The following is a 23,159-nucleotide window of genomic DNA, read 5'->3' as shown; positions in this document are numbered from 1 at the left end:
GTAATTTAGCCAAAACGCCTCTGCAATAGGTAGTAGCGACATTCATCTTTAAAAAAAGCTTTTTCATTCATGTTCTCAATTACTTTATGCATTGATTACCCTTACCCACCTGTATCTCTTGATGTGAGGAAGAGCTTTAATACCCAAGGCTCTAAATAATAATGATTGTTCCGTAGAAAAAAATATAAGTTGTGAAAGAAAAATAGAGTCAAAAGACTTAATTTTTCATTGAGTTAAGTACACTAACATAGCAAATCACCCAAATATGTGAATATATAAGGGCTCTATTGAGTCTATTGCTTTATACTGGCAATAATTTCAACCGGACACCCAGGCTGCACAGTAATTGGTAAAGGTGAGGTTTGCGGACAGGAGGCTGAGTTTTGGACTGTTTACGCCCTGAGAAACATCACTGCACTCCTGCACTGTCCCAGACACCGGAGGGGACAGGGAATATAAAGACGAGGGAGGCCTGTCAGGCTAATAGGTTAATCAATCTAATAGGATAAGTGCCTTAAGAAAGGATCTTTCAGCACATCTCAATCCAAAATATAAAAGAAGCATTTTGATAAGGAAAGAAAGATGAAAGAATTTATAAGTATCATTTGAACTAGAATTTATTAATGTAAACTAGGGCTCCAACAAAAGGGACTAGGCAAATGCAACGTTCTAGAAAGAAAAAAGTAATTGGCTCAGGTGGGCTGCAGCAGAGACTAAAAACGTAAAGATTTAAAAAGCATCTGAAGGCTTGCTGGCCCCTGGAGCCAGCAGGAGACACCGGCGTGTGCACCCTTGGGGATCCTGGAGTCCCCCACCAGCTGCAGTCCGCCACCAGTCCTGCGGCCCCAGGGTCCCAGGCGGAAACGGCGCTGTCTGCAGCCCAAAGACCCTTAAAGGCCCCAACGCTCATTTCCAGACCCATCCAGCCAGTCTGTGAGCAATCTTGCTGACTCAAAGACCCTCGATAAAACACTCATGTCTGCACCTCAGGAGATCCTGAAATATCCCTAGATTTGGCTCCAGCCCCTCCAGTCTCAGTCAAGGAAGCAGTCCAGCCACCCAGGAACCTGGTGGGAGACATGCTCATCTGTGCCCCCAGAGCCAGGTCTGCAGACCTCAGTCTTGGCTATGGAACCTGAAACAGCGACAGGGTTTAGTTCCAGGTCTTCTTAGGTGTGGTCCAGGACCAGTCCTGCCCACTCAGCGGGGAGCCCTCCCAGGGACCTGGCAGAAGCCACACCTGCCTGTGCACCTAGCAACAAGTTAGCTGACTGGAGACCCAGGACCGCCCTACCAAGCAAGGTACTAGAGCCAGCCTCTGCCACCTAGGGACCAGATAGGATCCACGCCCAGCCGAAGCCCTCGTAATAAGCACGCCAACTGAGGGCCTCACGGCAGACCTAGCAGTAGCCTTGAAGCGAGCTCCAACCCAGTATGATTGCAGTTCTGGAGGTAATGCTATCCTCCCAGGATCAGACAGAAGGTCTACCTGCCAAAACCAGCCTTGACTTTTAAAGGCTCAAGTATGTGGCTGGGAATCTAGAAGGTCAAATACATGTGCAGGTCTCTGTGCACAGCCAGGGAAGACGAGAGGAAGCCTTAATCCTTAATTTCTGGCTGCCCGAGAGCCTGCTGAAGCGGCAAGTGATCACCTAGGCAGAGTTTTACACTGCTGGGGCACAGAGCGACTTTACCAACATATGCAAAGCGGCTGGCTCCTGGTTACGTGGTTGCGGGCAGTGGCTGAGTCCGAAGGACAAGGAGGACTGGCACACGTGTCCTCAGCTTTGGGGCTGGACGGAGAACACAGGCATCTACATAAGTATGACCTGTCTTACATTACTTTCAATTCCTGTTTAGAGCCTTAACAGTCCTTTCTTGAAAGGCCCAGATAGAAAAGCTGATCCATTACTGCATCTTTGTCCTTGCCTGTGACGCTTTCTTGGGCTGCTTGTCCTCCGACCAAACATGCCACAGTCCGCTAAGCGTGTACTCTGAGAGGCGGCCGTTTCCAACACACACGATCACATTTCCTGTGTGTGTCTCGCCCATGAGACGTTGAAGTTTTTATTCACCTCTGTATCCCTGGGGCTTGACTCGGAGTGGGAATACAGAAGCCATATAAGAAATATTTTATTTATAAGTTAACACATGAATGAATGCATGGAATACAACTGCTTTAGGCCAGTAAGAAGGTGGCAGAAGAATGTGCTTCCTCCACTCTTAACTTCAAAGAGGTTAATTTTAGTGTCCATCTGGCAGGGAAACGGTGATCGTTATTGACTAAATGCTGAGATATTTTCATTTGCTATCCATGTGTATTAAAATGAAAAACACAGAGAATGTACAGATAACAAAGCTCAAGGATTAACGGCTAAAACACACTACATGCTCAACACATATCGGGTAGTTAACTGGCAAGGCAGTGTCAAGGGCAGAAATCGCTAATGTGTTCGCTTGAATAACCCGATTTCTTTAGTGACTGAACCATGCCTGGCCATTCCCTTCAGTCTTCATTTAAACAACAGTGAGTGTGCACAAACACAGGAAGCGGACCACAGTTCATTTTATAAAGCTGTGTTGACACAAATTAAATGCATATTTTACTCTTTTTATTAAAAAGGGCTTGAGAAGAAGGTTGGTAGGAAGGCCAAGAATAAAGGGTGAAGCTTAAGAAAAAAATAAACTTACATCCTATTGAATTTTTTAAAAATAGGGAAAAGTTACATAGGCAAGAATTTTGAATGTCTCAAAAAGGATTTAAAAGACCATGGGACTTAAAGAGAAATAAGATCACTGAATCCCAGAAACAAGTCTGCTCAATAAGTTTAAGATGCTTACATCTACTGGTGGTAAGTGAACCTTTGACAATTATCTTTTACAAAATCTATACTTTCAAAGCATAAATATATTTATTCCAGAGAAGAGTAATAAAATAAAATTCCTCTTACCTCATACACGTTGAATTGTGACTGCCCTCTAGAAAGTTCCCTGTAGCTTGTTGTAAATTCACCAATGAAATCATGGCTAAAGTTAAGGGAGAAGAACATATAGTATTAGTTTTCATATATTTGTCAATTATATTTTAAAGCTTTTAAGAAATGTATAGTTTAATCATGAAAAAAATGCTTGATATTGTTATAAACATAACTTAGCTTATACTTTAAAAGAGACTGTCACATGATTTCATTGTTCTTTAACTCAAAATTTTGTGTACTAAATAATTACATTTTGTTACCATTCAAATAATATTTAATTTATCCCACCAATATTAATGTTTCAAACAGGAATGTTAGTTTCAACAACTCGTATCTCAAAAGCATTTCAACTTTGTGCTATTCCAATTGATTATTTGTTAGGATGAAAGCTGAAGACACTCAAAAATTCATTATTACCCTTATCAATAATCACAAATGTACAAAATCACCAAACTTTACTAGGATCAGAATGAAAATAGGACACTATTTTTAAAAGCTTATCTAATGTTAACATGGATACCAGTCACCAAGCCTTATTTTCAATAAGGATAAATTAAGAATATATTGCTAATACCACAATGGTTATTCTGAATTTCTTCACCTTTCTAAAGCAATTGCCACTGTCTTGAGAGAAAGCCTCTGTGGACGCCTTCTCGGTTTCGGTGGCGAGGGCTGGCGATTCAGGAAGCATGTGAGCTCTCACTATAAAATGCTTATCAGCATGACCACTGAGTCTGACCTATGCAACTGTAAAACATGTTATGCATTCAGCAGTAGAGGGAACTTGTATTCCACTACTCTTTGCTAATTTAATGGTCTACACTAGATTGAACACACACTGCTGAGAAATAAGAGTGAAATGCTGGTATCCGGTGCCGTGGTGAAATGCAATGCCTCAGAGGAAGAAGATGAAGATTGTAGGAGCTAAAGTCCTATAACAAACATAAGGGACCTCACAGCTAATTTAATCATAGAATTTAAGATTAAGTCATTCGCTTTGCAAATACAAGCTATTCATTACCATAAAAATGGACATTTCCTCAAACCCCCACACCTGTTGAATGATTAGCTGTGAGTCACTAAATTCTATAAACTCCCCTTAGACCTGATGACCAGGGACAAGCCACAAAAAGTTGTGTTTACCCAAACAAAATATTATTTCTAAGCATGGAATGTGGAAGAAAAAACTAGCTATCATTTCATTTAATTAGAATTTTTGCAATAAGAAGTATTTCTTTTTAAAAAAATTATTTAAAATACAGCTCACTTAGATATCTACCCTCCAGTTCTCCCTATCCCAAAGATCTTATACATATGCTACAGTATTATATACAAGGGATTCCTCTTTGTACCTTGATCTTTTTGAGATTTAATTCTCAGAAGTAGATCTGAACACATGAAAATGGTGAAAGGAAAAATTAATTGAAACTGTGATAAATATATTTGCATTTATGAGCCCAAACCCCTAACGCTTACTCTTTCAAGTAACACAATGAAAATTCTAAAACAGTACTTTAGTGCTACACGTTTCTTAGAAATAATTCTCTTTGACCTTCAGAAGTGCAACTTGTGTTCTCTTTCTCTGCAGATCTTAAATACTCGAGTTATGGAGATTCTACTTAGAATCAATCTATCTTCTTCCACTGCTATGTGAGTTTCTGATACCTTAAGTAATTATCACTGAGATAAAGGTTCTATTTATAGCACTTCAAACACAACACTTTGATAGTGACAAGTATGGACAAGTCTTCTATAATCAGAGCTCACCACACTAGTGGTAGGAATCTACTATAGACACCTTAAAAATAATCCCTGGATCATGTAAGCCCTTATGATAGTTTTCTGGCTTGACAAATCCTACCCGTTTGGTTAATTGTTTAAATTCACTCTTATTGTTAACATTAAATTCTGTCCACTTAACACTAATCAAAAACTTGGTAGACGCAAGCAATGTTTACTATTCTCAAATAAATTTAATTAATCAAGTCCCAAGCCATACATCCATCTGGATAAAGCCAGTCAATAGAATATCAATCTAGACCCCATTGCAAGTGGTCAGGTTTACCACACCGAACATCGAGCTGCCCATGTTAAAGTCCTTGTGGAGTTTTTCTAAGAAGCAGTTCTCTGATATTTGGTTCTGTTTTGTTCTTGTCAGCTTTGTTATTCTACAGAACTGAGTGATAAACAATGGGGTACACTTCTCTTTGGTCTCAGTGCTGGGAATCTGTGCTTCTTATTTGTGCTTTTTACTCTGAAAGGACCCTGTTTATCATGAAATGGAGATTTTCCCTCTGAGTAGAGGGCTTAAAGCCAAATTTGTGGCCCATTTCTAGCAGGATAGATCTTCACGATATACTGTCCCCCTACAGACTTTTCTGATGGCTCACCAATATTTTCCCCTTGCTTCAATTTTCTCACAGAGTTTAATTCACCAGGTCTTACTATATGATTTATATAATGAGCTTATTATATCATCTTATAAGCAGCCTTGGATCCTTTTAAGAATGAGACGGAGCATAAATAAATTAAAAAATAAAAACTTGTCCCCCGTTCTGAATCTTGTTCAAGATGGTTGTTTTGAATAAAACAATGAATTTGCATATTATACAAATGCAATGCTATTCTTGTGTTATAGAGGTGAAAATATATTGAGTCACAAATTGCGTTTCAGCCTCTGAGACAACATTTCTGTGATATTAAAAAAACACACAAGCCCGGCCGGGCGTAGCTCAGCGGTTGAGCGTCGTCGACCTGGGATCCAGGCGATCGGGGTTTGATTCCCGGTCAGGGAACATGCCCAGTTGCAGGCTCAATCAATGACTCTCTCATCATTGATGTTTCTCTCTCTCTCCCCCTCTCCTTTCCTCTCTCTGAAATCAATAAAGATATATTTTAAAAAAACCCAAAAACACATCATTGTATCTATTCAGATCCATTTCCCAGAGAAATGGATGATCCAGGAGTGAAAATGTGTTAAAAGTTCATGAACACAAGGCACTAAGTAGACAGAGCAGCAGAAGAGCCAATCTTAGCAATAAGGTGCCTTGTCTCCAGAATAAATCAGAGAATTTGGGTGGATAAGTGGATAGATTCTCAGGTCAATTTTGTTATAGATTTCTTAAAATATTACAAATGTTTATAGTTCTCTTTGTAACTTGTTCTCTTTTTTAAAAACTGTATATTACCCCGGCCGGGCGTGGCTCAGTGGTTGAGCATCGACCTAGGATCCAGGCGATCCGGGTTCGATTTCCGGTCAGGGCACATGCCCGGGTTGTGGACTTGATCAATGACTCTCTCCTCATTGATGTTTCTATCTCTCTCTCTCCCTCTCCTTTCCTTTCTCTAAAATCAATAAAGATACATTTAAAAAAAATAAAAAAATAAAAACTGTATATTAAATTGTAGATAAGTACTGTAAAAAGTTTTAAACATGGTTTTCACTGATTTATTCTTATAATTATCTTTTTCCCTACTATCAATTACTCCTAGATTTTATTAAGATTAAAGGAAGGAAAATTAAATTTGCTATATTTATATCTGTTCATGACTTTCTCTTTTTTTAAATTTATCTTTATTGCTTAAAGTATTACAGATATCTCCCTTTCCCCCCACTGATCCCCTCCACCCCACATCTGCCCCCCCGTTCATGATTTTCAATGGTATAATATTGAAACAACTTTTGCTATACAGAATATGACAAAAGGATTTTCATAATAAATCACAAACAATAATTTCTTTGTGATTCAATAATACTGTTTTGCTATTTCCTATTAATGTCATTGAAACTAAAGTAATTTTTCCATATTATAGGTCTTAAGTTCTCTGACTACACTTACAAAATAAAGTTTACTCCATGACTATTTATCTGATTTGCAAGTGATTTCTCAGTTTATCTCTCAAAAAACTCTTCAAGCTTCAACTTAATTGACCCTTCCAGATTTATCTCATATTTCAGGACTTCTCCACACGCAGCCCAGACTCTGGACAAAATGGGCCTGGCCACTTCCCTAGACATCCTGAACTTTCTCCATTTCACAATTTTACTAACAATATTTCAATATAAAATGCAGTCTCTTATTAGAGCAGAGAGAGAACTGAAACTATTTAAAATATAAATATATAATAATTATAAAGGCTAACATTTATCAATTATTCTGTGCCACAAACTGTTAATCATTTACATAACTATATCATGAGCACAATTATGTATAATAATACATGCAGGTTGTTACTCTGATGTTACAGATGAGGAAATTAAGTCTTAGGGAAGTTAAGTATCTTTACTAAAACAACTTTACTAATAAGTGGTAGGGTCACAACCCAAACTCCAACTCTGTCTGACTCCTAGAAGCAAGCTGTTAACATACATGCTAGGCTGCATCTATTCCAAATTCTAATTTGCATTAGAGCTGTTTACGAGTAAGTTTTACATATCCCTCCTAAACTGTACACTTCTTGGAAAAAGGCTAAATTTTGCATCTCTAAACACCCTCCACCCCCCAACACACAGTTTTGAGCACAGTGTTTGTGGAAGTGATATAAGCAAAGGCAAAGAATTGTAAAGGAAAATGTCAATTTCAAGGCTTTTCGGGTCTTGACTCTCTGGAAGGAGGGCCCCTCTCCCGCCCCCTTTCAGCACTACTTGTATTAAACATGCACTATTTTTGCCCATGAGTAGGCCGACAGGAAGCAGACTTGCAGAAAGAGCTATGCGCAGTGGGTCCTCTTCTGTGCAGCTCTGTCTCATCCTGGGTGGAAATGGCTCACAGTCCCTCACCTTGCCCTGAATGCTGTGTGCAAGTGTTGTGGTTTGTGAACGTAAGGGGACTAATGTTAATTCTGAAAAATTATAAATCCCCCGAGACTGTAAAATTAGGTAAAATTTTTTAAAGGAGCAGAGTTCCTGGGAGATTTCTTCTATTCCCAGTGACATTGCTAGTAGTCAGTCTAAGAAATATGTATTTAAATTAAAGAAAGTTACTTAAACATACCAGAGCCAAAAGATATTAACAAATTGGATTTGGGTTCTAAAATGGACAGACTCAAGTCAGCAAAATTTAAGACCACTACTAATTTTATCTGACCCATTTGGTTACATGCCGCTTCTTGAGACAATATCAGGGCCTGTGGTATCATAGAGAACTAATCACCATGGTATATAGAAAAAACACCCAATGCAAAGTCAAGAGACATGGATCCCAGGCCAGGTCAGACTGTCAGTTAAAAGCAGAGTAAGCACCAGAAAGTTATCTGGTCCTATGAGCCTCATTTTCATATGTAAAATGGGGATGATCTTACGTATTGATTTTGTACTGTCAATACAAAATCCCATATGAAATACTTTGCAGCTTGCAAGGTCCACACCATAAAATGCATTCATCAATGGAGGCAAACTGCAGCCAACATAACAACATATTTGATTATGAGAAAAAAGGATTTTTCTATCCACCACATCCTTTTCTTCTTACCTCTGTTCAATTATTTACCAAATATTTACTAACTGCTTAACTTGGGCCAGATGCTGTATTAGATGCTGAGAATACAGTGGCAAACTAGTCAGATAAGATACCTTGTGAGGGATGAAGGGGAGAGACAGATCAATGAATCTGTCAATAAATGAACAATCTCAGAGGATGAGAAGAACTTTGAAGATAATAACAAAAGAATTTTCTGGGGAGATAACACGAAGGCTGCAATCTGAATGATCACACAGTCTCTGCTACGGAAGGAAAAAAAGTGGGAAGAATATTCCAGAAAGAGACAACAGCAACAGCAACTCCCTAAGAACAAAATGATCCCAAGATTATGTTCAAGACACAGAAATAAGGCCCCTGTAGAAGTAGTATAATAAACGAAGGGGAGGGTGTTACAAGGTAAGTTGTGTAGGTAGGACATATAGAAAGGGTCTTGGAGATTGAGGTAAGGAGTCTGGATTTTATTCTAAATTCAGTGGAAAACCATTGGGTAGTCTTAAGCTGGACAGTGACTTAGTCTGACTTCATGGTCAGAATCTTTGATAAGACCAAGTAAAGAGGCAGAGTCTTCATTAACATTATAACACTGCATTTTTTGTTAAGCAAGACAGGCGATATTTAACTTTAAAAAGGTTTTGCAGTGGAGAGTAACAGATTTCTCAAACTCAACATGTTCAGAATTGAAATTTCTCTCCAACAGTCTTCCCTCTTTCAGAAATGGTCATTATATCCTTTCAGTTTTCAGAACAAAAACCATGAAGGCATCTTGATTCATCCAATTTGTCAGGAAAGCCTGATGCCATTTCTCACCTTCTTCATTGCTACTACCATGGCCCAAGTCCTACTCATCCCATGCCCGGACCATTGGAACAGCAGCCTAACTACCTCCCTGCTTTCAACCTTGTCTCTCCTTAGTCTACTTTCAACACAGCTGCCAGAGGGAGCCTGTTAAAATAAAAGTCAGATCATAATATTTCTCTGTCCAGACCCTCAGTTTCTCTCTTATCTCAGAGTCAAAATCAACGTCCTCACAATATTCCCACTTACCTCTTCCCACATTCCCTGCCAGTTTTCTGTTCATTTACTCCGCTTCAGGCACACTGGCCTTTTTGCTGTTCCTTGACACTCATGCTACTCCCACCTCAGACCTTTGCTCTTCCTGGCCCGACTGCACAAAATACGTTCTCTAGGTACTCATAAGGCTTTCTCTTTTGCCTCTTTTAGGATTTTACTGAAATTCATCTTCTCAGTTGAGGTAGAAATTTGGTTGTTTGGATACACCAATATATATTTTTAATAAATATTTAGTGGATGTAACTCAAAGCTAACTTTGGTTTATTTTATCCTAATGACTTCTACAAAATAGCCACCATGTATTTATTGAATAAATGGACATAGCCTGACAGTTGTTTAATGCCATAGGGAATTATATTCAGTGCTTTTTTGATAATGCACTCCTAGGCATAAACCCACAAATCTCTCTTTGTATTGAAGAATTCACACTATATTACTCTTCTCTATAAACACAACGCTAGACAATGGAAGATTCAACTAGCTAATATGGAGCCTGATGAAAACCCACGCTGCCCAAGTATCACCTGATCTCTGGGATACAGTATCCTCATTAGTATATCATTCCCCTTCGGTGGCTTCCCCATTGTCCTTGGGGTGAAGGCCAGCATCTTTACCATGGCCACATAGTCTGGACCCTGCATGTTTCACAACTCCGTCTGATGCTCCAATTCCTCTTGTTCCATGCTTTTTCAGAGATCCTGGACTTCTTCAAGGTCTTTGAATGGTCATTCTTCCTCTTGCCTTAGGACCTTTGCTGATGATAGTCCTTTGGCCTGGAATATTCTTTCTTCCTTCTCCATGTCTCTTGCTAACTCCTATACTTCAAGTCCCACAGCAACTATCACTTCCTTGAGGACGTTTTCCCTGACACTGCTCACCAAGCCAAACACTCCATTCCCTCCTTATGGACCCTTATAATAATATAGTTCTTTCCTTCAAAGAATCTATCATAGTTGTAACTTTACACTTATTTGTTTGGTTCTTTGATTATTTTTTTATCTCACAAAACTGTACAAGGACAGAGATTGTGTGCACATTTGTTTTTCAAATCTCCGGTAGCCAGTACAGTGCCACACCCATTTAAGATACTCAGTAATTTTTTGTTAAATAAGTAAATGGATGAATAAATATTAAAATAAATAAATGAAAAACACACAATTTGGGCTTTTGAGCATCTCAATCAGCCTTTAATGGAATAATATTATTATCTTTCCATATCCAGAGCTTTCTTATTTATCATTATTTCCATGGCTCACAATCTACTGATATTCCCCCCTAAAATACTAATAATGCATAATTCACATGTGATTTTCAGCTTTCAATGAGCTTTCACATTCATTCCTACATTTTACTCAGTTTACTGATGAAGAATCTGAAGGTCAAAATGTCACACAGTTAACAAAACACAAAGTTAAGGCTAGAATTCTAACCATGCTGAAGCTCCTGAAAAATCTGAAGACGGAAAGTGAGAACCTGGAAACTGGATCACCTTCTAAAGGCCCATGGGGAGCTATCTAAAAATAGAGGTATCTTGCCCAGCTGGGCATGGCTCAGCAGTTGAGCGTCAACCTAGGATCCAGGTGATCAGGGTTTGATTCCCGGTCAGGGCACATGCCCAGGTTGCAGGCTCGGTCCCCAGTTGGGGCCGTGCAGGGGCAGCCGATCAATGACAACTCTCTCATCATTGGTGTTTCTATCTCTCTCTCTCTCTCCTCTTCTCTCTCTGAAATCAATAAAGATATATTTTTAAAAAATAAAATAAAAATAAAAATAGAGGTATCTCTCCAACCCCAAACAAAAACAAATATTTAATTTATTAAAGGAGTTATTTTATTAAAATTGAATTATACTGGGTCACTTATCTACCTGATCAGAGAGTATGTCTGATATGGAAGTGTAAAAATGGAAAAAAAAAGTCAGTCATTCCAATCCCATGGCTTAGACAGCAGCCCTCACCAATTTCTCCTTTATGTACTTGTTTTGTGCTTATTATTTTTACTGTATATGCACTAACTTAACATAGATTCTCCTGTTCTCTACTTGTCTATACAATGAAATTTAGCACTCAACTACCTGACTGGCTCTCAATGTTTCCTATGTATACTTTCAGCCTCAAGATTAAAAGAGAAATAGTTAAGAACTAAGTTTAAGCACAACTCAATGCCCTGTACTCAAGGGTTTTATGGGTCATTTGAGCCAACCATCTCTTTTTACAGAAGTCATTGTACAAAAGAGATGACTGAGAAGCTGAAAAGAGATTTTGAGAGTATTGAATTAGAAAGACAAAAAGTAAAGTCCTGGGTACACCAAGGAAAGGGAGCCCTGGAAATTCCCCATGCTTTGGTTTGGGTACCCCCAAAGAGCTATACACTATAAATAAATAAATGTCCACAATAGCAGAAGTCCTGCTTCAAATCATCTCAATCCTTGAATTTAGGTTAAGGTTATCCAGGATTTCTAGTGGGCCTAGCTTCTTGCTAGGAGCAAAATATACATCCTCTGTGGGGGAAGATCATCTTATATTTTACTTTACCTGACATTTATTGAAATACAATTTCTGGAATTCAATAAAAATTAAGCCAAGCAGAAGAAAAAATAAGACAAATGAATCACAAACAAAGAAGGGAAAATACAATATAAACAAACTCACATGGAATCCAAACAAAAGTCATGAGAAATGGACTATGTTTAATGTGTTCAAAGATACAATAGGCATAACTGAAAATTCTGACAGGGAACTGGAAACTTAAAAAGAACTAAGTTGAAAAATATGTAACTGAACAATATAATAATGAAAATGAAGTACCCAATGGTTTTTAATACTACAGCAAACCCAGTTGAAGAGAGAGTTAATGAACTGGAACATAGGTCAGAGAATATATCCAGAATAAAATATGACAAAACAAAAGGATTTTAAAAACCCACACAATATAATCTAATCATATTGCAAATGTATGAATAAATGTCACTGAATAGGGTAGAGAGAAAGGGTGCTGACTTAAGTAACTAGAAATTGGAGTAAGACTGAAGGCAAAAGAAACTGTATATAAGCACTGTTCTTTGGTTGGTAAAGTTGTGTCCCACAGGATATAGGTAAACTGTTCTGAATTTGCTATACATGCCCATTGATTGAGCAATTAAGTAAATAAATGGCAGGTAGTTGTAATATGTTTCTCACTGTTGGAGAGAGAAACAACAGTAAGGGAAGGAAGCTAGAACAATTCATGTGTTAACAGATTAGAGACACTAGTATGAACTCATACTTAGTTTAATATAGAAACAGATGTTTACACTATCTGTATGATATTTATACATATACTATACAGGTTAGTATACATACATATATGTTTTTGCTCTGTCAGATGAGTCTAGAAACAATGTCACCGCAGTAGCAATGAGCATACCTAGCACTCAGATCTTTATTTCTAATATCATTACCCAATAAAAGAAATCAGGGCTCCTTGGAAAAATGGTTGATCCTAGGACTCGGGCAGAAAAATAAGCCTGGAAGAGGATTTGCACTAGCAGAAAATAATGAGGTGCTTTTTAAAAAGCACAAGAACAAGAAACCCACAAAGATGGTATTATATCAAAGGAACACAAGGAAACAACTGAAAGAATTCCTAATGGCTAAACCTGGAACAATTTGAGCAACAAAATAAAGTTATAATGCAAGGCTGCATTATAACTCAAAGTACGAAATAAATGTCCACAGCATAAATAAATGATTGAATAACAAAATAAATAAGAGACAAAACTCCAATGCAGAATTCCAAATAATTTATGTAGATAGTCTGCTCTAAAAGAGGGTTGTAACTCCCACTTCTTAGTACAGGCTATGCACAGTGACTTCTTTTCAAAGATCACAGTGTGGAAACGGGATACAACAGTAACTTTATAGTGGAGAAACCCGGCAGCCACTACCTCAGTCAGTCAAAAGATCAAGGTTAACATCAAAAGTAGTAACTCATGCTGATAGTGTGATATGACATGATAAAAATGGCACTTTACCTCTTTGCTTTTCCTCTCAAAAGCCCACAACCATAGCCTAATCATGAAAAAAAAAAAAAAATCAGCCAAGAGGTGCCTAAGGACACAGACAACTAAATGTAATATGGTATCCTGGATGGGATCATAGAACAGTAAAAGGACACTAGGTAAAAATTAAGGAAATCTGAATAACTTATGGACTTTTGGTAATAATAATGTATCAATATTAGCTGTCAAAATTATTCTAATGTCTGGTGATATTTAGAATACATGTAGAATTAAAATACCTGACAACAGCAACATATTAGTTGTGAAGTTGGTAAATGCATTATAGGGAAGGGGGAGATTATACAATCATCTATGGTTTGTATTATGTACCCAATAATAATAATAATAACAAAATTTTATTATGGAAAAATGCTTATCATTTTCTATTAAAAAACCCCCACAAACACCACCTGCTAAGTACTATTTTTTAAATAGATATGACTAATATGACCTCTGTAAAAGAGAATGTCAATACATGTTCCCTAGATATAAGGAGTTCCTGGTCTTGGAAGTCTAAGCAATAAATCTTGCTTTAGTATCTCTTAATACTTACAATAACTAGCTTACAAAATATAAAATGCATTATTGCAAAAACAACCTTCCCTTTAAAAAAAAAAACACACCACAAATTCTTTAGGTTTCCAGCTCCGCTTCTGATTTTATAAATTTCAATATACAAACAACTTTTAGAGAAAGTAGACAAAGTGGGGTGCACTTGTGTACTGTTCCTCCCAATTACAGAATAGAAATCTTAAATTCTGAACTGCAATATGGCTGCCATGTCGTATCACAGACCTGGCAAGTGAAGCAAGGTAAATGAAGCAAGACCCTGAAATGCGATTTTCTTCTTAACGTTCCATAGAACACGGGGATTTGTGGTGTGTGCTTTTTTCCCAGGGGGGCAAGGATTAAATGTAATATTTCAATCATACCCGAGTTAATATTTCACACCTACTTAACCCACTCGTTCAGAAATAGTAATGCAAATGTTTAAATATTTATGCTTTGTAGTCAAAACATAGCACCTTGAATTATTGTACTGTGCTCTCTTATGCCACTGATTTACGATTCATTTCAGATCAGGTAACCAGAAAAATCACGGTATTCAACAGGGGGGAGCACTAGCAACAAAGTCTTTATACTCACGATCCTTTCATTTTTTTTCACACATAAGCTTTATTTGCCTCCCGAATAAAATTAAAATATCCATCAAAGTCAGTGATTAAAGAAGAGATTAATGCTGTGCCTTTAACTGATTGATTCACCTGACTGCAATTTCCCATCATGTGTAAAATTCAAAGGCTCTGTGAGAAGAGTGATTCTACTGTAATATCCTGTTACTCCCAGGCATGAGGAGTGCCTTCAATATAAACTTTCCACCTCAACCACAACGCAAGTTGTATGTCGGGTTTTCAACCCACTTGTCTTTTAATGCTTCTAAAATGTGTCTTGAGAGCCTGAATAAGGTCAGAGAGGAATCGCATTACTTGGAATGCTTCTCACTCATTTAGTGCCCTTCTTTCCACTATCACTGTCCCCAGGCTACTGAAGCAGAAAATCAGGTTCAGACAAAAGCTTAGGCCTTTCAGAGTGAATTTCAGAGTTAGAAAGGGAGGCTCAGGTGCCATGAATAGCTTGAAAGAGGAATCTGTCCTGTTCTACACCATACCTGGGAAGTGGGGAGAATAAGAGGCAGGGAGAAGACTCTGCCCTGGGGCCCCGCCCTTCGGAGCTCGAGCCAGGCAGAGCAGTCAGCTGGCTGCCACCCACTTGAGCCCATGGTGCAGATTTTAATGGAAGGCTCTTGAAGAGGTCCAGGCAGACTCAGGGGGTGGCAAAGACTGAGTTGTGTAGCTCTAAATCGAGGGCCATTTTTCCCTTGCACACTGGCGCCCCCATTCCTATGCACAGCTCTCCTTCCATAAGGCCAAATATTGGTCTGTTTTTAGCCTGATGAAATCTGCTGGCCTCATCCTGAAAAATCCCTGAGCCTGCTCTACCACAAAGGTCTACAAGCCCTCAGCAGGTGGTGTATGTACCCTGACACTTTTGATGAGTGACCTCAAACCCAGAACTAGTGCAAAGTTTGAGTCTGTGTCAAACAGGTGAACACCAACTGGTGCTTACCTGAGCAACTACCTCAAGTTAATTCCGCACCACCAGAGGCTCTTTCAATAATAGGCAGCCTGCAGGCAGAGGCAGATCTTGGGCTGCCTTGGGCCTTTTGCTGGCCTGTCCCTGGGCTCAGTGCTAGTGAAAGCTAGACTTGGTATGCAGCTTGGACCCTCCCATATGCTCCCAGGCCCAGCAGAGGCAGCCACAAACTGTGGCTCACTTTATAGCTTTAAACAGGTAGCCCAGGGCTAGTCACAGGCAGCACCTGCCATCCACCTGCACTGGAATTCCCTCTAAGAGGTCCCAGGACCAACGAACCCAGTGGCAGACTTTAGATCACATCAGAGCATGACCAATTAACTCCACAAACAGCACACCCAAAGGGAGCTCTCAGCAGACACCAGACCCTGATGGAGTGAATTCCGCTTCATAGATTCAGCTCCCACATGACACTGCATCTACTGTGGTCTGAGTCAATCCTCATAGTCAGCCAGCCCGAGGGCTAACTCCACCCACGGATGGGCCAACAGCAATCAAAATTCAACTAAAACAGGAGAACTCACATAACCCACACAACAGACATTCCTGAAGTACCTAGTGCAGGTGATCAGAGAGACTGCACCACTGAGCCCCACAAGACGCCTCCTACATAAGGCCACCACATCAAGACTGGAAGACATAGCAAACTTGCCTAGTACACAGAAACAGAGAGGCAGCCAAAATGGAGAGACAAAGAAACATGCCCCAAATGAAAGGACAAAAGAAATCCCCAGAAAAAGACCTAAATGAAATGAAAGCAAGCCACCTGCCAGATACAGAGTTCAAAACAAATGGTTATAAGAAAGCTCAAGGAACTTAGAAGAAGAATGGATAAATAATGAGAACTTAAAGAGAAAGCATTAAAAAAAGGACACAGAAATAGTAAAAAGAATGTCAGAAATTAAGAATAGAGTAGTTAAAATGAAAGATACACCAGAAGGAATCAACAGATTATGTGTAGCAGATGACTGTCAGTGATTTGGAAAACAAGGTAGCAAAAACCACCCAATCATAGAAGCAAAAATAATTTAAAAAATGAGGATAGCTTAAGAGACCTCTGGAACAACATCTACATCATATGGGTATCAAAAAAGGGAGAGACAGAGAGAGAGAGAGCAAGGAATTGAGAACTTACTTGAATAAATAATAACTGAAAACTTCCCTAAGCTGGTGAAAGAAAAAGACACACGATTCCAAGAAGTGAAGAGAGTCCCAAACAAGATGAACCCAAAGAGACACCAAGACACATCATAATAAAAATGGCAAAGCTTAAAGACAAAGAGAGAATCTTAAAAACAGCAAGAGAAAGACAGTTACCTACAAGGGAGCCCCCATGAAACTGTCAGCTGATTTCTCAAAAGAAACATTTTATCACCACCAAACCAGTATTGCATGAAATGTTACAGGAACTTCTTTAAGAAGAAAACAAAACAAAACAGAGAAACACGGCTATAAAGAATACAATGGCTATAAATAGAAACCTCTCAAGAATCACTTTAAATGTAAATGACTTAAATGCTTCAATCAAAAGATGTAAGGTAGCTCAATGGATAAAAAAACAAGACCCATATGCCGTCTACAAGAGACCTACCTCAGAGCAAAAGACGCTCAGACTGAAGGTAAAGGGGTGAAAATAGATATTTCATGCAAATGGAAAGGGGGAAAAAGCTGGGCTAGTAATACTTATATCAGACAAAATAGGCTTTAAAACAAAGGCTAAAATAAGAGACAAAGAACAATACAGAATGATAAAGGGATCAGTCCAACAAGAGGATATAACCCTTGTAAACATTTATACACCCAACACAGGAGCACCTAAATATGTAAAGCAAATCTTGATGGACATAAAAGAAGACATCAACAGTAAGGGATTTTAACATCCCACTGACATCAATGGATAGATCTTCCAGGCAGCAAATCAAGAAAACAGTGGCCTTAAATGACACACTCATCCAGATGGATTTAATTGACATTTCAGAGCATCTCACCCCGAAGCAGCAGAGTATATCACAGTCACGTTGTGATCTTTCCTTGCCAGTAACATTAACATATTTGCCTCACATCAATTACATTCAGTTAAAAAGAATGGCACAAGTGCCAATAATATTAATATTGTTACTCTTTCTACCTCCTCAAAATGACTCTGAGGGTCACAGACAAGGATTATTTTCCCATGGAAATGTACCCATATAATCACACCAAAGGCATAGAGAAAAGAGGCAGAGAGTATTGTTTATTTGTTGCCATTTTGGAGGATTTTCTTGAAGGCCATGCCTTGAGCACAATGGATGACAGTTTCTGAACTGTCATGAAACTAATTCTGCACATAATGTGTATAAATCACAAGTACTACTGAATCCATCTCATCACTTTCCCTATCACCATGTGGCCTTGATTAAGCGTGTCAGCTTCTCAGTCTTATGTCTTTACCTAAAAACTGGAGGCAGTGCCTACTCTCTGTTTCAAACATAAGCTCAGAGATTTCATGTGCTTTTTTCTATGAAAGATTTTTAACTCCTTAGAAAAGACATTATTAAAATACACTTTTCTAATTATTAAGAAGATGACTCCAGACACCTCTATGTATAGTTTTAAAGAAGCTTTAAACAAAATAACTTGTAAATATGTAATGAGCTTATGAACAGATACATGTTGCCTTGTGATATTTTGGAGTTACACACACACCCGTGGCTTGCAGTGCCCTGGTGCAAGAATGCTTAATTCATCAGGCATACCTCTCCCTTGGAGTACACCACAGTGTGACCTGCTTCAGGGGTGCATTGAAGGGGATCTCAAATCAGGACCTGTAAGCAAATTGTATACGAAAGACAGTTTCTCTGATTGTACTGTTGAAAAGATGTCAGCACCAAAACTGGCATGATCTTTTTTATGGGAACAATAGCCCCAGGTATTGTTGTCTCCTCCATTTGTATTTCAACAGTTTGCTTTCCCACGTTCTTCTACCTTGTCTAATCTGTTGTGTTCCCAGCAAACATAGCGAGATTTTTAAAAATACCATCAGATTGAGCAGTCAGAAAATGATGGACACGTCTAATTGAAGTGTAGTTATGGTGAGTTTAATTGAACGGATAGGTTGCAGACATTTTTACTGTTTAAACCTGTATTTGTAAGAGAGCAGCGGTGCTTTCCTGGAAGTGACTGAAACCAAGCCACTAATTCCATGATTACCAGTGAAATGTAGCACAGGATTAGTGATTTCTCATGACTGCCTCAATAACTCCTCAGAGGTCCAAATAACAATTGACGACACATCAGCTGTCTTTGCTAATTTTCTTTGCTTTTCTTCCAGTCAAAATCTTTGACTTTGAGACTCTTTCAGCATCTGAGAATTTTTTAAAAAGATAACACCAGCCTTCACTGATTCTTAAAGATGTTCTATTTTAAAATTTCAACAAAATCAAGACTTTTTTCCTTGTAACTTCCTGAAATCCTGATGAAAAATTTAGTTGCCTTTAAAAGTCCAGAAATATGATCTTTATATTCCCAGATTATGAGCTGGTCTTAATCTAAATCTGTTGAAATATCACGATTCTTAATTAATTGCTTAGTAAAAACACATTATAAACACATTCTGACAAAAGTAATTTTTTTCTATGTAAGTCCTGGTTTATGTTTTTAATGGTAGAAATTATTATATATAAGATGTTAAATAATGTATTCTGTGTAAAAGTGATCAACCAAATTCGTTGAAATTTTAAATATTTTCAAGAAGTTTACATTTTCTTTGCTCCCTCTGTAGATTACAATAATACTTTGGTTCCTTCAAGAAGGAAAGAGATATAATTACACTCAGACATTAACAATTCAGTAGGAGAAATTATCCACAACTGCTCTTTGATCCATTTCTAATACAATTAGAATTTTTAAAAGATGTAAAATACATATATATATATATATATATACACACACACACACACACACACACACATATATATATAATCCTGTTGTATTTTAGGTAAAAATATGTAGAAAATTTATATAATAATATGTAGTAGTATATCCACATAATCATCCATTTTAATATGTATTTCACCTATTATTTAACACTTGAACTTTATTTTTACTAAGTTATTGTATTTACACAAAGACTTATGCCATCACACCTATAACATATTCTAAGACAAAGACAATATTTTAATTTGGTTTACATTAATATAGCAAATAATATATGCCATTATAAAGAAAATATACTATATAATGATTTATCACATTTAAACCCAAACTGTATTTTTATATAGTTACTCCAATTTTTTTTAAAATACAGGGTATAGACACATTTTTAAAGTCTATTTAAATTGTTTAAATTGCATGTGTCTCTATTAGATATAATGTAAATTTTAACTACACATAAACTTTATTTTTTAAAACATAATTACCTTTCATTCTTTTCCCTTGTCTCTAATAAGCTTCATGCACCAAAATATTGTCAAGCAAAAACTCCTTATTCAAATTAAAATTTGCCTCATTAAATAAAAAGCATATCATATTTAAGGCCAAAAATTCTTAATATAAAATATCTTTTAACTAGCAATAGTTTCACATATGTAATTAAGTCCACTGAAAGGTAGAATGGAGTTTCTTCAGTTAGGCAGGATCCTTGGATGTTTTCTTAGGACTGTATGTTAGAAAGTTAACTGAGATGATGTCTGAAGTTAAAATAAATCTCCTTCAGTTTCATGGATTCTTAAATATTTATGCCACCCATGTCACGTACTTTTTCCTCTGTAATTCCAAAGTGATGGAATTCTAGTTTTTAGTTTGACCATTAACCTCTAGAAAAGGTCAGTGTGATTCAGTATTCTATGTCTAAAATTTAAAATTTCAGCCTATGAGTGTTATTTTTTTTAGACTAATTAGAATAATAATTAGTATTATTATAATAAGCAAAGCAAAAAAGAATCCAGCGACATTAGCATAAGATAGTGATAACTTCCATGTTGGCCAAAGGATCTCAGTTTTTTAAAAACCAGGATACTAAATCTCTGTTCTTACACCTTTTTGTTCTTTCTCTGTCCAAATAAATACAATTCAAAGTAAGTACTTCCTTTCTAACACATTCTTTATTCAAGAATAAAAAAATACTTCAATAATAATAAGATAAATTCAATTCATAATTTTAAAAAACTGTATTTTAGCTATGCCTCGTATATGCTTTTATACATTGTTCATTCACATACTGGAATATTTCTCAGCTAGTGCTCAGTACAGAGTAGTATATTCGTATACTTATATTTTACTTTTTTCACTTAAAGTTGCCTGAGCTATACCCATCTATTCACCTATCTGGATTTGATATTATATTGATAGCTTTATTCTCTGCCACCCTTCACAACCACTGTATGTCGCTGAGAGGTAATAACTTCGCCTTGAATTGTCTCGCCTTTTCAGTGATTACACCCGCACGCGGGGATCTACTTTCTCAAACCAAGAAGTTCAAAAAAATCTGATCAGAGGAAAATTCTCTCTCTCTCTCTCTCACACACACACACACACACACACACACACACACACACGTAGACACAAAGACATATGCAACACACAATTCCCAGCCTGGTAGCAAAAATTGGCAAGTTGCACACTACAGCCTACTGCCACCCAAGTTTAAGGTCTTTCTGATGGCAAACAATCCCTTTGCCTCTGGCGTATCCTCTCCACTCTGTGTCAAGACACCGCTTCCCACGGTTGTGCCAGAGCTGCCAACAGACACCATCAGTGTTCTGGCTCCCTTGCCACGCCCGCGTGCGGAGCCAGCCGCCAGCTTTCATGCCCTCTGGCCGCCGGCCTCCACACTGCCCAGCGTCCCCGACACACTGCGGGGCTCCAAAGGGGGCGGCAGGGAGCAGCTGCAAAGGGTGAGTCACAAGGAGGAGGAGCTTAAAGTAACTGCTACTGAAATTCTTGTAAACCTATGTGGGAAAAATGCATTTGGGGGAGCTTTCTTTGATCACTGTCAAGGTTTTAAATTTAATAGACTTACAAGTAAAAAAGAAGAAAGAAAAGGTGTGTCTATTCAGTACAAAATTATGTGAATTACTGCTGTTGTAGTTTTTAATTACTATGTATAGATATTCAGATAATTCAAGTCTGAAAAGTAGTCATATCAGCTCTCATCTAATTTGCCTAGAATATTTATCTCAAACAAAACCAAGTAATTCACAAAATTTTATTTTATTTTGTGCTGTGTAGACAGGGAAGGCATTGTTAGTAAAAAGGGCACATGTTATAAATTTTTAAAATGGTCATCTCACTTTTGTGAAATTTCACAGAGCTGACAGAATTTACTGTAATCCTTGACATAGACCTCATTTGGCAGGTCAAAACTTTTAGATTTAAAAGAATTTCAGCCACTGGGGGAATGCATGTTTATTTTTATATTAACATAATAATGTAAGAGCTGCTTATCACCATTCAAGATTTAAATTCTTATTATTACTCTTTCCACTTCTCGAAATAAAAATTGTTTTCTTATGCTACTTGCAGAAAAACAAACTTTTAGGTATTCTGAGAAGCTTTAATAAATCTTTACGTGTTTTTAATAAATCTTTACGTGTTTTTGATCACCTTTATGATATTGGTTTTAACAATGTACATATCTTCAAAGTACTGCATTATGAAAATACAATAGTCAACCTAATAAAAGTTTGTTGTTAGAAGCTTGAATAAATTAATATATTTTTTAACCAAATGAGGCTCCAGGAGACTATAAAACAGAATTTCAGAATTACTAAGTTCCTAATAGACAGAAATCTAAAACATTAAGAATTAAAAGTACTGAGTAAGTTAATATCCAGGCTGCTTAGATGACATAATACCTATATGTAGAAGCTCTTTCTTTTTAATAATAAGCATAGTAGGAAACTTGTCCTTAAAATCCATTATAAAAATTGTGAATTATCTAGTGGAAATGAAAGAAATATCCGTGCACCCCAATATAAATAATGTCTGCCTATTCACTCCACCTTTGGGCTCTACAGACAGGATAAGTCATCAGCCTTCCTAGTAAAATGTTTTCACCCTTCAAAACCATACAACACGTTTTCCTATTCACTTCAAAAAGAAGTTGAGTCAATTAACTTGAATTGTTCTGAACAACCCACCAGAAATTTGTTTGGGATTCTCAGAAGATACTATCTTAGAAAATGGCCATATATTCAGCCTTAATCTCAATATATGGTAAAATTAATTTTAGAGGCAAAAGATAAATTGATAATACATATGCTTCACTGTCTTACCCATTTAGACTCTGGTCTAATATATGCTAATATATTAGCATGTGATCTGAAGTACATGTGATAGACTCTTTCTACATATTAAATTTCTTATTCTCTACTTTTAGGAAAAGTAACACAAAAGAACTGTTTAGACAGTAATGACTTTGTGAATGAATGAAGATTTAAATGTAATGATATTCTTCTAA

At 37.4% G+C, this 23,159-nt stretch overlaps 1 protein-coding gene across 2 annotated transcripts in view; it reads right to left on the bottom strand.

Moving 5' to 3' along the window:
* Positions 1-23,159, bottom strand: part of CPNE8 (copine 8) — a 185,152-nt gene that overhangs the window by 59,139 nt on the left and 102,854 nt on the right. For both annotated transcript variants that reach the window (XM_081128758.1, XM_081128759.1), the window contains one exon: positions 2,952-3,027. In XM_081128758.1, the coding sequence (XP_080984884.1) occupies positions 2,952-3,027 (76 nt within the window). The remainder of the gene's footprint in view (positions 1-2,951; positions 3,028-23,159) is intronic.

Source organism: Miniopterus schreibersii (genome assembly GCF_964146895.1).
Source record: "Miniopterus schreibersii genome assembly, chromosome: 2".
In the NCBI taxonomy this organism is placed as follows: domain Eukaryota; kingdom Metazoa; phylum Chordata; class Mammalia; order Chiroptera; family Miniopteridae; genus Miniopterus; species Miniopterus schreibersii.
This window is presented reverse-complemented; position numbering and strand designations above follow the sequence as displayed.